At 50.6% G+C, this 13,931-nt stretch overlaps 1 protein-coding gene across 7 annotated transcripts in view; it reads left to right on the top strand.

The window, feature by feature from the left end:
- Positions 1-13,931, top strand: part of LOC139753462 (uncharacterized) — an 830,062-nt gene that overhangs the window by 622,261 nt on the left and 193,870 nt on the right. For all 7 annotated transcript variants that reach the window (XM_071670003.1, XM_071670004.1, XM_071670009.1 and 4 more), the window contains one exon: positions 2,363-2,641. In XM_071670003.1, the coding sequence (XP_071526104.1) occupies positions 2,363-2,641 (279 nt within the window). The remainder of the gene's footprint in view (positions 1-2,362; positions 2,642-13,931) is intronic.

The raw sequence follows: 13,931 nt of genomic DNA on the forward strand, positions 1-13,931 counted from the left end.
GGATCTTGTTCAACAGTCTATTGTTATTGGCGCTGCTCACAGTAGCAGGGACGGGGCTGTTCCTTCATTGGTTCTGTATGAGCTTGGATGGCGTGGATGCGTTTGTAAACGCCGAACTGCCTACCATGGGGACGAGGGATTTCGGATAGCGGGAAGTAACAGTGGCGGGTATGGTGCAGTAACTTCTTCCCGAATTATTTGACGAAGTCGAGGTGTTGGATGGATTGAGCCGGGAGGATCAGTGTGTTGAGAGCCTCTTAATAACTTATGTGTGTGTGTGTGTGTGTGTGTGTGTGTGTGTGTGTGTTTGTTTGTGTGTGTGTATACGTGTGTGTTTGTTGTGTGGGATTGATTTGGACGGCATGTATTATCCACAGACGGAAGTGGAGTGTCTATGGACGGGTATGGGTGACCTGTGTCTGTCCACCGGTGGGTGTAGGTGGCGTGGAGTGTCCAGGGACGGGAGTGGGTGGGCGGGTGGAGGACAGGAGTGGGAGTGGTCTGAAGCGGTGCACATCCGTGTGTCGCTCCGCCCCGCGTAATACCTGTGGGCCGGCGGCGCTCATGGTCCACTCGCACGTGTCAAGGGGTCCTGAAACTCGTCCTTTATGACCATGGTGGTTTGTCACTGTGTTGGCAGTGGGGCTTGTGGCAGCAGCAGGAGCAGCAGCAGCAGCAGGAGCTACAACAGCAGCAGCAGCAGCAGCGGCGGTGGTGGTGGCGGCGGCGGGCGGCGGCGGCGAGAGATGTGCTGTGGCCCGACGGACGGACGTGCAGTAAGGTTCGCAACGCCAGACCGGCACTACCCTTCCCTCAGTCTCTCGCTCCGACCGTCGCAAAGGATCGCAGGTCCGAGCTGTCGGCACCTGGTCGTGGAGTGCCTGTCGTGTGGTCGTCTCTCCTTCCTCCGGTGCCCCTAGAACTCTTCAGCCAAATTTAGTCGCCCGTTGTTTTTCGCTGTTATGCCAAAAAGTCGACTAATGTTGAAACGTTCAAATGGAACTCTTTTCAAGTTTCCACACCGCAGATAAGTAAGTTCGACCGTGGAACGTCAGCAGAACACGTGAACAGTCCTGACAGTTGTTCGACATTCAATTTTTAATCTTCAGAAACAGATAGATATAGAAGGCCAGTTCTTGAAAATTATTTCATGACAGTATGCTAGCAGACATGTGTTGAAACAATACAACCGAAGCGTTCGGGATGCGGCTGATGAACTGTGAAGTGATTACCTGTGGCCCAGGTCTACTCTTGCTTTGACCAGGACCTCGGGGATGGCTTATGGGAGTCAGATGGATGTCTTTGAGGCCAGTGTGAGAGGGGTACTGGTGGATTTGCCTGATGTGTGATTTATCCCTTGTCAACCTTAGCTGCCTCAGCTATTTCGCGTCTCTCTCTCTCTCTCTCTCTCTACCTTAGCATTTCTTCCTTCACTACACACCTTACCACTTACACCTTATAGCTTTCCTCCTCTCACCTCATTTCGTAGGCTGTGCCTCAGTCTTCACAGTAGGGTCCCTACCTTACCGACTAACTTTTCAAGTCTTGCGTTACCGACCCTCTGCACTCGACTGTTGCCTTGATTCGTCTTCCCTCACTGATGTGCCTCTGCGTCTTCGTTCCCCCATTACCTTTTTTTTTTTTTTCATGTCTTACCCTCTCCTACTTTCCCTCCCAGCTACAGCCCTGCCTCCTCCACTCCTTGTCTCTTTTCCTTTCTGCCGTTCCGTCACTTTACTTCCATGCTTGCTTCTCTTGTATCCGTGCCGGCCTCTTTCCCTGCCTACATGTCTTACCCTCTCCTACTTTCCCTCCCAGCAACAGCCCTGCCTCCTCCACTCCTTGTCTCTTTTCCTTTCTGCCGTTCCGTCACTCTACTTCCATGCTTGCTTCTCTTGTATCCGTGCCGGCCTCTTTCCCTGCCTACATTCTCTCTCTCTCTCTCTCTCTCTCTCTCTCTCTCTCTCTCTCTCTCTCTCTCTCTCTCTCTCTCTCTCTCTCTCTCTGCTGGCCTTCGTGTCTCCCGTCATCTCCAGCCTCTCATCTTTCTTCCTCGAGGTGTGTACCTACCACACGTCCCTCCGCCCACCCTCCCTCCCTTCCTCACACACATTCCCAGTCCGGTTCATCACCACGGCAGTTTACACGAACCTCAGGACGTTAAGATACGCTCAGGTCAAACTACCTCAGACTTAAATGACCGTCATTTTTCTCATGTGAAACTTTTGCAAAGCATTAATATACATTTTTGCTGGGGGATGTTGATTGTTTTGTTTTTAAGATTATAAGTTTGCAATAAGACACTCGTATGGTATGGGTCCGCCATTTGGTAGTAATGTTAGGTACTTCTCCTCTCTTCTAGGACAAAGTACTCGGGGCCAGCACAAAGCAAGGTCGAGTAGACAGTGTCCGACGCTACCACGCGCACGCCCGCACCCAAACCTATCGCCGACCCCCTGGAACAGCCGTCACAGCACCGCGGCCTATGGAGAGCTGGAAGGATGGCCTGCCCGTGCCTCCGCAGTCCTCCACTTCTAAAAAGAAGAAGAAGAAGTGCAAGGACCGGAAAGACTCCTGGAGCAGCGCCGACGAGACTGAACAGCAGCAGGAGCAGCAGCAGCTGCGACCTGCTACCATGCCGGTGAGTAGAGTAGCCCCACGCTGTTTAGCCTGGTCGGCTGGGTAGTTCCTGTATAGCCTGGTCGGGTGGGTAGTTTCAGTATGACCTGGTCGGGTGGGTAGTTTCTGTATGACCTGGTCGGGTGGGTAGTTTCTGTATAGCCTGGTCGGGTGGGTAGTTTCTGTATGGCCTGGTCGGGTGGGTAGTTTCTGTATAGCCTGGTCGGGTGGGTAGTTTCTGTATGGCCTGGTCGGGTGGGTAGTTTCTGTATAGCCTGGTCGGGTGGGTAGTTTCTGTATAGCCTGGTCGGGTGGGTAGTTTCTGTATAGCCTGGTCGGGTGGGTAGTTTCTGTATAGCCTGGTCGGGTGGGTAGTTTCTGTATAGCCTGGTCGGGTGGGTAGTTTCTGTATAGCCTGGTCGGGTGGGTAGTTTCTGTATGACCTGGTCGGGTGGGTAGTTTCTGTATAGCCTGGTCGGGTGGGTAGTTTCTGTATAGCCTGGTCGGGTGGGTAGTTTCTGTATAGCCTGGTCGGGTGGGTAGTTTCTGTATAGCCTGGTCGGGTGGGTAGTTTCTGTATAGCCTGGTCGGGTGGGTAGTTTCTGTATAGCCTGGTCGGGTGGGTAGTTTCTGTATGACCTGGTCGGGTGGGTAGTTTCTGTATAGCCTGGTCGGGTGGGTAGTTTCTGTATGACCTGGTCGGGTGGGTAGTTTCTGTATGACCTGGTCGGGTGGGTAGTTTCTGTATAGCCTGGTCGGGTGGGTAGTTTCTGTATGACCTGGTCGGGTGGGTAGTTTCTGTATAGCCTGGTCGGGTGGGTAGTTTCTGTATGACCTGGTCGGGTGGGTAGTTTCTGTATAGCCTGGTCGGGTGGGTAGTTTCTGTATGACCTGGTCGGGTGGGTAGTTTCTGTATGACCTGGTCGGGTGGGTAGTTTCTGTATAGCCTGGTCGGGTGGGTAGTTTCTGTATGACCTGGTCGGGTGGGTAGTTTCTGTATGACCTGGTCGGGTGGGTAGTTTCTGTATGACCTGGTCGGGTGGGTAGTTTCTGTATGACCTGGTCGGGTGGGTAGTTTCTGTATGACCTGGTCGGGTGGGTAGTTTCTGTATGACCTGGTCGGGTGGGTAGTTTCTGTATGACCTGGTCGGGTGGGTAGTTTCTGTATAGCCTGGTCGGGTGGGTAGTTTCTGTATGACCTGGTCGGGTGGGTAGTTTCTGTATAGCCTGGTCGGGTGGGTAGTTTCTGTATGACCTGGTCGGGTGGGTAGTTTCTGTATAGCCTGGTCGGGTGGGTAGTTTCTGTATAGCCTGGTCGGGTGGGTAGTTTCTGTATGACCTGGTCGGGTGGGTAGTTTCTGTATAGCCTGGTCGGGTGGGTAGTTTCTGTATAGCCTGGTCGGGTGGGTAGTTTCTGTATGACCTGGTCGGGTGGGTAGTTTCTGTATGACCTGGTCGGGTGGGTAGTTTCTGTATGACCTGGTCGGGTGGGTAGTTTCTGTATAGCCTGGTCGGGTGGGTAGTTTCTGTATGACCTGGTCGGGTGGGTAGTTTCTGTATAGCCTGGTCGGGTGGGTAGTTTCTGTATAGCCTGGTCGGGTGGGTAGTTTCTGTATAGCCTGGTCGGGTGGGTAGTTTCTGTATAGCCTGGTCGGGTGGGTAGTTTCTGTATGACCTGGTCGGGTGGGTAGTTTCTGTATAGCCTGGTCGGGTGGGTAGTTTCTGTATAGCCTGGTCGGGTGGGTAGTTTCTGTATAGCCTGGTCGGGTGGGTAGTTTCTGTATAGCCTGGTCGGGTGGGTAGTTTCTGTATAGCCTGGTCGGGTGGGTAGTTTCTGTATGACCTGGTCGGGTGGGTAGTTTCTGTATAGCCTGGTCGGGTGGGTAGTTTCTGTATGACCTGGTCGGGTGGGTAGTTTCTGTATAGCCTGGTCGGGTGGGTAGTTTCTGTATAGCCTGGTCGGGTGGGTAGTTTCTGTATAGCCTGGTCGGGTGGGTAGTTTCTGTATAGCCTGGTCGGGTGGGTAGTTTCTGTATGACCTGGTCGGGTGGGTAGTTTCTGTATAGCCTGGTCGGGTGGGTAGTTTCTGTATGACCTGGTCGGGTGGGTAGTTTCTGTATGACCTGGTCGGGTGGGTAGTTTCTGTATAGCCTGGTCGGGTGGGTAGTTTCTGTATGACCTGGTCGGGTGGGTAGTTTCTGTATAGCCTGGTCGGGTGGGTAGTTTCTGTATAGCCTGGTCGGGTGGGTAGTTTCTGTATGACCTGGTCGGGTGGGTAGTTTCTGTATAGCCTGGTCGGGTGGGTAGTTTCTGTATAGCCTGGTCGGGTGGGTAGTTTCTGTATGACCTGGTCGGGTGGGTAGTTTCTGTATAGCCTGGTCGGGTGGGTAGTTTCTGTATAGCCTGGTCGGGTGGGTAGTTTCTGTATAGCCTGGTCGGGTGGGTAGTTTCTGTATAGCCTGGTCGGGTGGGTAGTTTCTGTATGACCTGGTCGGGTGGGTAGTTTCTGTATAGCCTGGTCGGGTGGGTAGTTTCTGTATAGCCTGGTCGGGTGGGTAGTTTCTGTATAGCCTGGTCGGGTGGGTAGTTTCTGTATGACCTGGTCGGGTGGGTAGTTTCTGTATAGCCTGGTCGGGTGGGTAGTTTCTGTATAGCCTGGTCGGGTGGGTAGTTTCTGTATGACCTGGTCGGGTGGGTAGTTTCTGTATAGCCTGGTCGGGTGGGTAGTTTCTGTATAGCCTGGTCGGGTGGGTAGTTTCTGTATGACCTGGTCGGGTGGGTAGTTTCTGTATAGCCTGGTCGGGTGGGTAGTTTCTGTATAGCCTGGTCGGGTGGGTAGTTTCTGTATAGCCTGGTCGGGTGGGTAGTTTCTGTATAGCCTGGTCGGGTGGGTAGTTTCTGTATGACCTGGTCGGGTGGGTAGTTTCTGTATAGCCTGGTCGGGTGGGTAGTTTCTGTATAGCCTGGTCGGGTGGGTAGTTTCTGTATAGCCTGGTCGGGTGGGTAGTTTCTGTATAGCCTGGTCGGGTGGGTAGTTTCTGTATAGCCTGGTCGGGTGGGTAGTTTCTGTATAGCCTGGTCGGGTGGGTAGTTTCTGTATAGCCTGGTCGGGTGGGTAGTTTCTGTATGACCTGGTCGGGTGGGTAGTTTCTGTATAGCCTGGTCGGGTGGGTAGTTTCTGTATGACCTGGTCGGGTGGGTAGTTTCTGTATAGCCTGGTCGGGTGGGTAGTTTCTGTATGACCTGGTCGGGTGGGTAGTTTCTGTATAGCCTGGTCGGGTGGGTAGTTTCTGTATAGCCTGGTCGGGTGGGTAGTTTCTGTATAGCCTGGTCGGGTGGGTAGTTTCTGTATAGCCTGGTCGGGTGGGTAGTTTCTGTATAGCCTGGTCGGGTGGGTAGTTTCTGTATAGCCTGGTCGGGTGGGTAGTTTCTGTATGACCTGGTCGGGTGGGTAGTTTCTGTATAGCCTGGTCGGGTGGGTAGTTTCTGTATGACCTGGTTTATTCCTGGGGTGTGTTCCTGAAATCCTCGTTTATTCCAGGGATCCGTTCCTGAAATCCTCGTTTATTCCAGGATCCGTTCCGAGATGTTCGTTTATTCCAGGGATCCGTTCATGAAATCCTCGTTTATTCCAGGAGTCCGTTCCTTAAATCCTTGTTTATTCCAGGGGTCCCATTCCGAGAAGTTCGTTTATTCCTGGGGTCTGTTCCCTGAATCATCGTTTACCGCCGAGATCCTTTCTTGGAACTTGAATCGTCATCAGTTCCCGGAATAATGAATTACCAGCCCATTCCCTGTATCCTCGTCTCTAACCATAGGATCTCAACACTAGTCCTTCTTAAAAGAAAATGCCGTACAAAGTTCCTTTAAAAATGGAAATTTCGTACTGTGTCCTCTGATAATTGGGCATTTCTTAACACGTTCCCTGTTAAAGGAACATTTCTTAACACGTTCGCTGTTAATGGAACATTTCTTAACACGTTCCCTGTTAAAGGAACATTTCTTAACACGTTCCCTGTTAAAGGAACATTTCTTAACACGTTCCCTGTTAAAGGAACATTTCTTAACACGTTCCCTGTTAAAGGAACATTTCTTAACACGTTCCCTGTTAATGGAACATTACTTAACACGTTCCCTGTTAATGGAACATTTCTTAACACGTTCCCTGTTAAAGGAACATTTCTTAACACGTTCCCTGTTAAAGGAACATTTCTTAACACGTTCCCTGTTAATGGAACATTTCTTAACACGTTCCCTGTTAAAGGAACATTTCTTAACACGTTCCCTGTTAAAGGTAAGCTTCGTACCACGTTCTCAGGCTGAAGGTGACGAAATGTGGTAAAGCCATCAGAGATTTTACATCTGACGCCGTTTGGCATCACGCAAAGTTCATGTCATTCTGATTGTTTTCTGTGTGTGTGTGTGTGTGTGTGTGTGTGTGTGTGTGTGTGTGTGTGATGCGGTAGATCGATTGTTTAACATCGATTGGAAGGTCTTGATTCCCTCAGTAGTAGGGGGAGTCGCATGTTGATGCTTCAGGGATTGAGAAGACGCCTGGGTGTACACCGAGATAGCTGTGTGGTCACTGCCAGTGTCACTCGACTTGGTAGATGTCGTAGCACTGCACGAAGCTGGGTGGTTGGAAATCACATCTCTTGGTTACCTTGTGCAAGGGAGGTTGGCTCTCACTGTCGCCGGACCTTCCTTGGTAGAAGACCGCTGGGATGGAGTGGAGAACAGAACAGGATGGACCCTCCCGACAGATGGATGGTAGTCCAGGTTCGATTGCTGGCGCTGTCAACCGGACGAGAACAGCGTAGACTCCCAGCTGGAGAAGTCTGGCTAGGACGCAGGAGGCCCAGGAAGCCCGACGATGGATTGGTTTCGCTCGAACAACAGCCAGCCAGGAGGCTACGATGACAGCGAACCAGACTGTCGGACACTGGACGACCCTTAGAACTGAAGCGCTGATGGACGTGGTCATTTTAAGTAACGTGAGCATTTTCGACTCTACTGAGACGAACTTTACGGTCGACGGAAGGTAAAAGAAATTATATATTGGCAGTGAATATGATATTTGTGAATGAAACAACTGTCTTGTGTACGGGTTTGCTCAATCAGGGTCCATGTTCAGGCGTCGCAAGGTGCTCAGAAAGCGAGGCGTTTTTACTCGAAGAAAAACGGAGCTTTTATATTCGAAGAGCGGCAGGAGACGGACGCTGCTTTGATGGCATGCCATACCGGTAAGACCTGGTCGCCCTGATGAATTGAAACGAACATATTAGCGAGAACAGAAGGAATGGAAGTAAACGGACTGACGAGAGAGAGAGAGAGAGAGAGAGAGAGAGAGAGAGAGAGAGAGAGAGAGAGAGAGAGAGAGAGAAATTTACGAAAGTGTTTTCGATGCCGGAGGGAGACAAAGACGGGATGTGGACGATTCAAGAAATCTTCTCGGCCATCATGAAGACCCACTTTAGCTCCCGACTAACCACATATAGACGTTGTTCCCTCAAGAGTCGAGAGGAGTATTATACTTCCACCTTTAAATGGAGTCGGTGCTAGCGAGCCTGTGGTTTCCCGTGGACGCTGCTGTTGCTTACGAGCCTGTGGTTTCGGCGGACTCTGGTTAGCTTGACTTGTGTTGCTGGATGTGTGTGTACGTCTCTCTCGTCCTTGGGATGGGGGACCACAGCGACAGGGAGTGAGGATGGAAGGGGCCGAAAGAAGTTTGGGAGGTGAGAGAACTGTGTGCGAGGGGATGCAGTAACTATGTCTTGCTGAAAGGAAAGCTGTCGATGGCCTCTGTCGAGGAGGAGCGATGGTCGCTTTCAGAAGAGCGTGTACGGTAGATACTATGGGTTCATTACTCGCCTGGCAGTATGGCATGTCCCATCAGCAATACGAGGCTGTTCATTTTACGAAAAAGTAGAAGAGCGCACTGGTTCTGCTAGGTCGTATCCTTCAGGCGAGGCATCAGACGGGGACACGGGCAGAAAGGCCTTCTTTCCTCCCGCTTGTATTATTTTCCTCTCCTGTTTACCAGATTGTTGGAATGTGGACGACTCCCTCAAGAACCACATCGATGCTCCCGTCTGCGCCGTTGACGTAGGAATGTCCGTGGTATACCGGTGAAAGAACTCCCAGCTATGCTGTATATTCGGTGCAGGGTGGTAGTTGAACGTGGCCCCAGGCTGAACGTGTCGGAGTCGGAAATCCTGGTTAGGGTCCCGGGTCCCAGAGAGAGAGAGAGAGAGAGAGAGAGAGAGAGAGAGAGAGAGAGAGAGGGAGGGAGGGAGGGAGGAAGGGAAGGCGAGGGCTCTTCCGACAGTGGAGGGGTCGGAACTTAGACAGAATTAACTTAGATTCTAATCAAGTTTCGTTGTCCTCCACGGAATGGGTGGTGTGTTAAGTCACGCCGGTTAAGTTGTCAAACCTGCTGTGTGCCACGGGCTGAGTTCAGGTGCTCCCTCCACAGCCAACCCCCTGAAGCGAGGACGTTGACCTTGGGTGTTGAAAGCAAGGAGACGCTTCGTGAAATGAAAGGTCACTTGGCTGCGGGAGGGACAAGTAAGGACAGGGCTGATCCCGGCCTGTAGATGAAGGTCAGTGCTGCTCAGCTGAATAAGAATTGTCAAATCGACTGGTTTGAGAATGAAGGTCAGGGATGCCGGTCCCAAGAAAGGTCAAGGTTGTCGAAGTGGTTATTGTGTCATGGATACTGGGGAGGCTCCGTGCCTTGCTCCTTAATACATGTCTCATTTTTTGGATGAACGAATGTCGAGAGCTAACCTGGACACATCCCCTTGGTGCATTCGGGGAAATACGTCATACCAATTTTGTCGTGAGACCATGCTGAAGATATGATACTTTTTCATATTACTATTATTATTATTATTATTAGTATTAGTAGTAGTAGTAGTAGTAGTAGTAGTAGTAGTAGTAGTATACTTTTCTACCCTAAAATGGGAGGTTAATTTGGTGTTAGAGAGACCTGTGTGTAAGATGTATCAAGGAGTAGAAGGTTTGGATGTTTGTCCAACATTTTTGGCATATATGAGGAACTTATTGTTGCTGGAATGTCAGATGAGTGTTGCATGTGTTGGGCGAAGGAGGGCAGGGGACACCTTGGGGTCTTGGGGCGGGAGGGGATGTTAGGTAGTTAGTAAGGACGACGGAGGCTTCATTGTATGATGGGGTGTGGGGAAGAAGGGGTGCTGAATAGGTTAGGAGGAACTGTGTGAGAAGTTGAGTGCTGGTGGAGATAATTAAGACCGTTGAGTGTTGGAGAAGAAGCGATGGAGCCGTCTAGAGATTCTAGACGTTGGAGAAGGAGCATTGGTGCCTTCTAGGCGTTGGGGAGAAGGAGCGGCAGGGCCATCTGGGCGTTGGAGAACGCCAGTGGTGGGGCAGTCGTAGTGTTGAGGGAGGGACCTGCTGGGCTGTATGAGTGTTGGAGAAGGAAGTGAAGAGACGTTGGCTCTCGGACGAGGGAAGGAAATTGGTGAATAAAACCTGACAATTTGAAGATTGTTGTTGCCATTTAGATTCTGTAGGTTGTAGATAGAAGGAAATCACGTGCAGGAAGGGAGTGCCAGTGGCGTGAGGCGAGAAGAATAACATATGAGGAGTGTGAGGAATGTATATAGAGGGAGTGCCCAATGTATGAGGGATAGGCGATGGCGCTGCGAGGACAACGTACGAGTTGGAATGGGTGTGTGACGTTGGCCTGAGAACGTGAAGGGCAAAAGGAATTGGACGTGAGGTCATTGTATACCTCGAATGTGGCTTATGATGGTACTGATGGTCTTCTACTACCCTCTGCAGCTAAGACTGGTACCCGACCTTACCTCACCTATACCTTACGATAGTTTCAGAGGTCTTCCACACTCCCACAGCTGGATCTGGGACCTTACCTTACCTCACGTTTCGGAGGTCTTCTACCCCCAACAGCTCGGTCTGGGGCCAAGTTATCATTTGCTTTGTGAAGACCAGCACAGTCGGACCGGATTTTGGCAAGGAGGAATTTTGGAAGCTTGGTCGATACGAACATCACACGCGTAAAGGGACCTCACCATGTGTGGTGGCGTTGGGGAGGGAGGAGGAGGAGGAGGAAGAGGTGTTGGTGGTGGTGGTGGAGCACCACCACCGAGAGGATCATTAGGATGAACAGGGAAAAGTCTGCACCTTTTTTTTTTTTTTCTTTTCGCCACAGAGGCAGAGTTGATCTGATACTGCTCGCGGAGATGTCGGCGCCTGTGTTGATGTGAGATGTAATTTCTTATCGGAATCTCAGGACCAGATCTACCAGTGCTCCCTCACACTCCACTCTCGCACGCGTGCAGTGTGTGCCAACACTCACTTCGCTCGCACACGTGCATTTTGTGCTCACTCGCACTTCACACTCGCACACGTGCAGTGTATGCTCTCACTCACTTCACTCCCACACGTGCACTGTGTGCTAATTGGCACTTCACTCGCATACGTGTAGTGAGTGTGTGCTCACTCGCACTTCACATTCGCACGTGCTGTGCTTGCTCACTCGCACTTTACTCTCACACGTGCAGTGTATGCTCACTGGCACTTCACACCCTCGCTGAGCCTCCGGAGCAGTAGGCAGTACGTTCCGAACAAAGAGTTTATCAGTTATTGTCCAAAAGATATTGAGCATTGTGGAGGAGAGTGACAAAAAATGTAAGGTGATATTTTAGAAAAAGGAAGTGATAAAGGTATGTTTAGAGGGGTTGATTAAGAGTGCAGTGAATGTTAGATAAATATCGAGATGTTTGTGGATTGATTCATAAGTGTTTCTTTTATGACTGTATTCGACCTTAGGTAGTTGACTGGAGTTGATTAGAGTTCTTGTGATTACGTGTGTGGCAGTTTAAAACACTTATAAATGTACGACTGGATGTGACGTGGAAATCAAATCATTATACTTTGTGCAGGTATGGTTAGTGCAAAGAACACCATACCCTTTGTTAGGTAGTAGGTCTTACTGTCCCCCATCCCTCCCCCCTTCTGTATCATTGGTTGGTGGAGGAGCGGCAACACGACTCCGCCGCCGCCTCCTCCCCCCACCACCACCACACCAACCCCATACAGAATCACAGCCGCACGTACTTCCTCAAAGTCTGTGTCGTGAGTGACTTCCCCGAAGCCCCACGTAAACCAGCCTTCTGTTGCTCTGGCCTCCTTGGGTCTTCTGTTAGTGTAGGGAGGAGGAGGAGGGTGGGGAGGGGCATTGATCTCTCCCCCTCTCTCTTCCCTCCTCCTCCTCCTCCTCCTCCTCCTCCTGTTACTGTTATTCCTGTTGGATACACACACACACACAACAGGTAGTCCCATCGCCGTTCCGACAAAAATGTCAAAAGTAAGAAAGCCGTAGTCTTTTACTACCGTTTTCTTTTACCGTTTGGTTATTGATAATTCGTACAAATTACCTTTTGGGATTGCCCGCACCAGGGTTACTTCTACGATCAGTGTCTGTACCGTTGATGCTATGAACACGTTACAGATGATGATGACGACATGTGTTACCACAGTGCTGTTGATGGTAATCTATAGCTGCCGTTATTACCACCCATCCATTGGTGTGGGAGCCACGGTGCCAGTGGAAATGGTTCCTGGCGCCAGGGTCTTGGCCACTGTGCCTCCACGGGTGTCGGGTATTGGCAGTACTGTCCATAGAGGTGGCACTGCTATTGACAGTGATGCCAATATATTCTTGCCCTGACTACCAGGACAGAGACGTACCTTTAGCACCACTGCCACTGACGGTGACATCACCGCTGTTTATCATAATTATTATTATCAGTATCAGTAGTAGCACAACGTTACGACCCTTGATTGTGACCTTTGACCTGGTCCTCAAAAGGTCAGGTCAAAGGCCAAGCCATCAGACAAAGGAGGGGTGTTTTTTAAACAGCTCACGACCATAGTCCCGATGCCACGATACTAGTGAGGAGCTGTATAGATATTATAGATGACTCCCCGATGCCACATAGCTCCGCGAAGCTGTACGGATCACGACTGGCCACCTGCTGGGGGCGCAGGGGGAGAGAGAGAGAATGATGTTGGTATGTTGACTAACGTGAAAACAAGGATTGGAGAGGTGCTGAGAGGTCATTCCTTTCTGCTGCTGCTGCTGCTGTTCCTGCCGTCGGCTGATGGGCTTGACCCGAGTGTAAAGCAATGATGACACTGTGTCTTCCTGTACGGGATGTCATGCTGTTTCGTTGATACCTCGGTCACGCGTGATTTCTCCCGTTTATGGTGCGGATAACATGTGAGAGGATTGGTTTTATTCCCTTGTTGGAGAGGTGGATCTGTGAGAGATGGTGAGTGATTAAGGAAAGGAGGAGGAAGTACGGGAGGTTTAATCCCCGCATCTTGTGGAGGAGGAGGGACGATAGGTGTGATGAGGAGGAAGGTACGTGGAGTGAGAGCATGGAGTTGGGAGGAGGCGGCAGGTGATTCTAGTTGTATACAATGCGGAAGGTATTAGATCTAGAGACCGCAAGGGTATTAGGTTATTAGGTGGAGGTATAGAAGTGGAAGTGCAGGAGGGCATTAGGCTGTTAGGTGGTGGCAGAAAAAGAGGTTCGTCGGCCATGAGTGAGAGTGAGGGAGATGAAAGCGAGTTGGAGAGAGAGAGAGAGAGAGAGAGAGAGAGAGAGAGAGAGAGAGAGAGAGAGAGAGAGAGAAATATATATATATATATGAAAGCTTTGAGGTGGATTTGTAATCCGGATTTACACCGGGAGAATGATGGCAGGCGGGGGTGCAAAACATGCCCGAGTCGCGGCCATCACGGGCGAAAAGAAGATGGAGTGCGAGAGAAAAATAAGCGAAGAGATTAATCATCGCTCCTTAGGTGGTTGTAGATCTGAGAGGTCATGAAAAAAAGAGGGGCGGGGAGAAGACGTAAGGAGGAAGAGAGTCCCACAACTCAGCTCTTCGAGGAAGGGAGGTGGTTATCATAACTGGTGATGGAGGGAGGGTAAAGGAGGCTGCAAGGGATTTGATGCAGAGGAAGCGAGCGAGCTCAGGAAAACGAGAAGCATTTAGTTACTCGTGAGTCTATCTTTGGAAGAGAAAAGGGATGTGTTCTGCTTGCATCTTGACCCATGTTGACGTGGGGTCGTAGCCAGTCATGTTAGGGAGAAATTCTGAAGTTGGAGGGAAGATAAGAAATGCTATATGGGGAGCGTAACATTAAACAAAGCAGGTGGTAGGAGAAATGAAGGTTGCAGAATATGCCGCGTCGCAACACGAAACTTGACGAACAGATGACCTCTGTTTGTGGTGACCAA

The sequence above is a fragment of the Panulirus ornatus genome, chromosome 14 (genome assembly GCF_036320965.1).
Source record: "Panulirus ornatus isolate Po-2019 chromosome 14, ASM3632096v1, whole genome shotgun sequence".
NCBI classification, from domain to species: domain Eukaryota; kingdom Metazoa; phylum Arthropoda; class Malacostraca; order Decapoda; family Palinuridae; genus Panulirus; species Panulirus ornatus.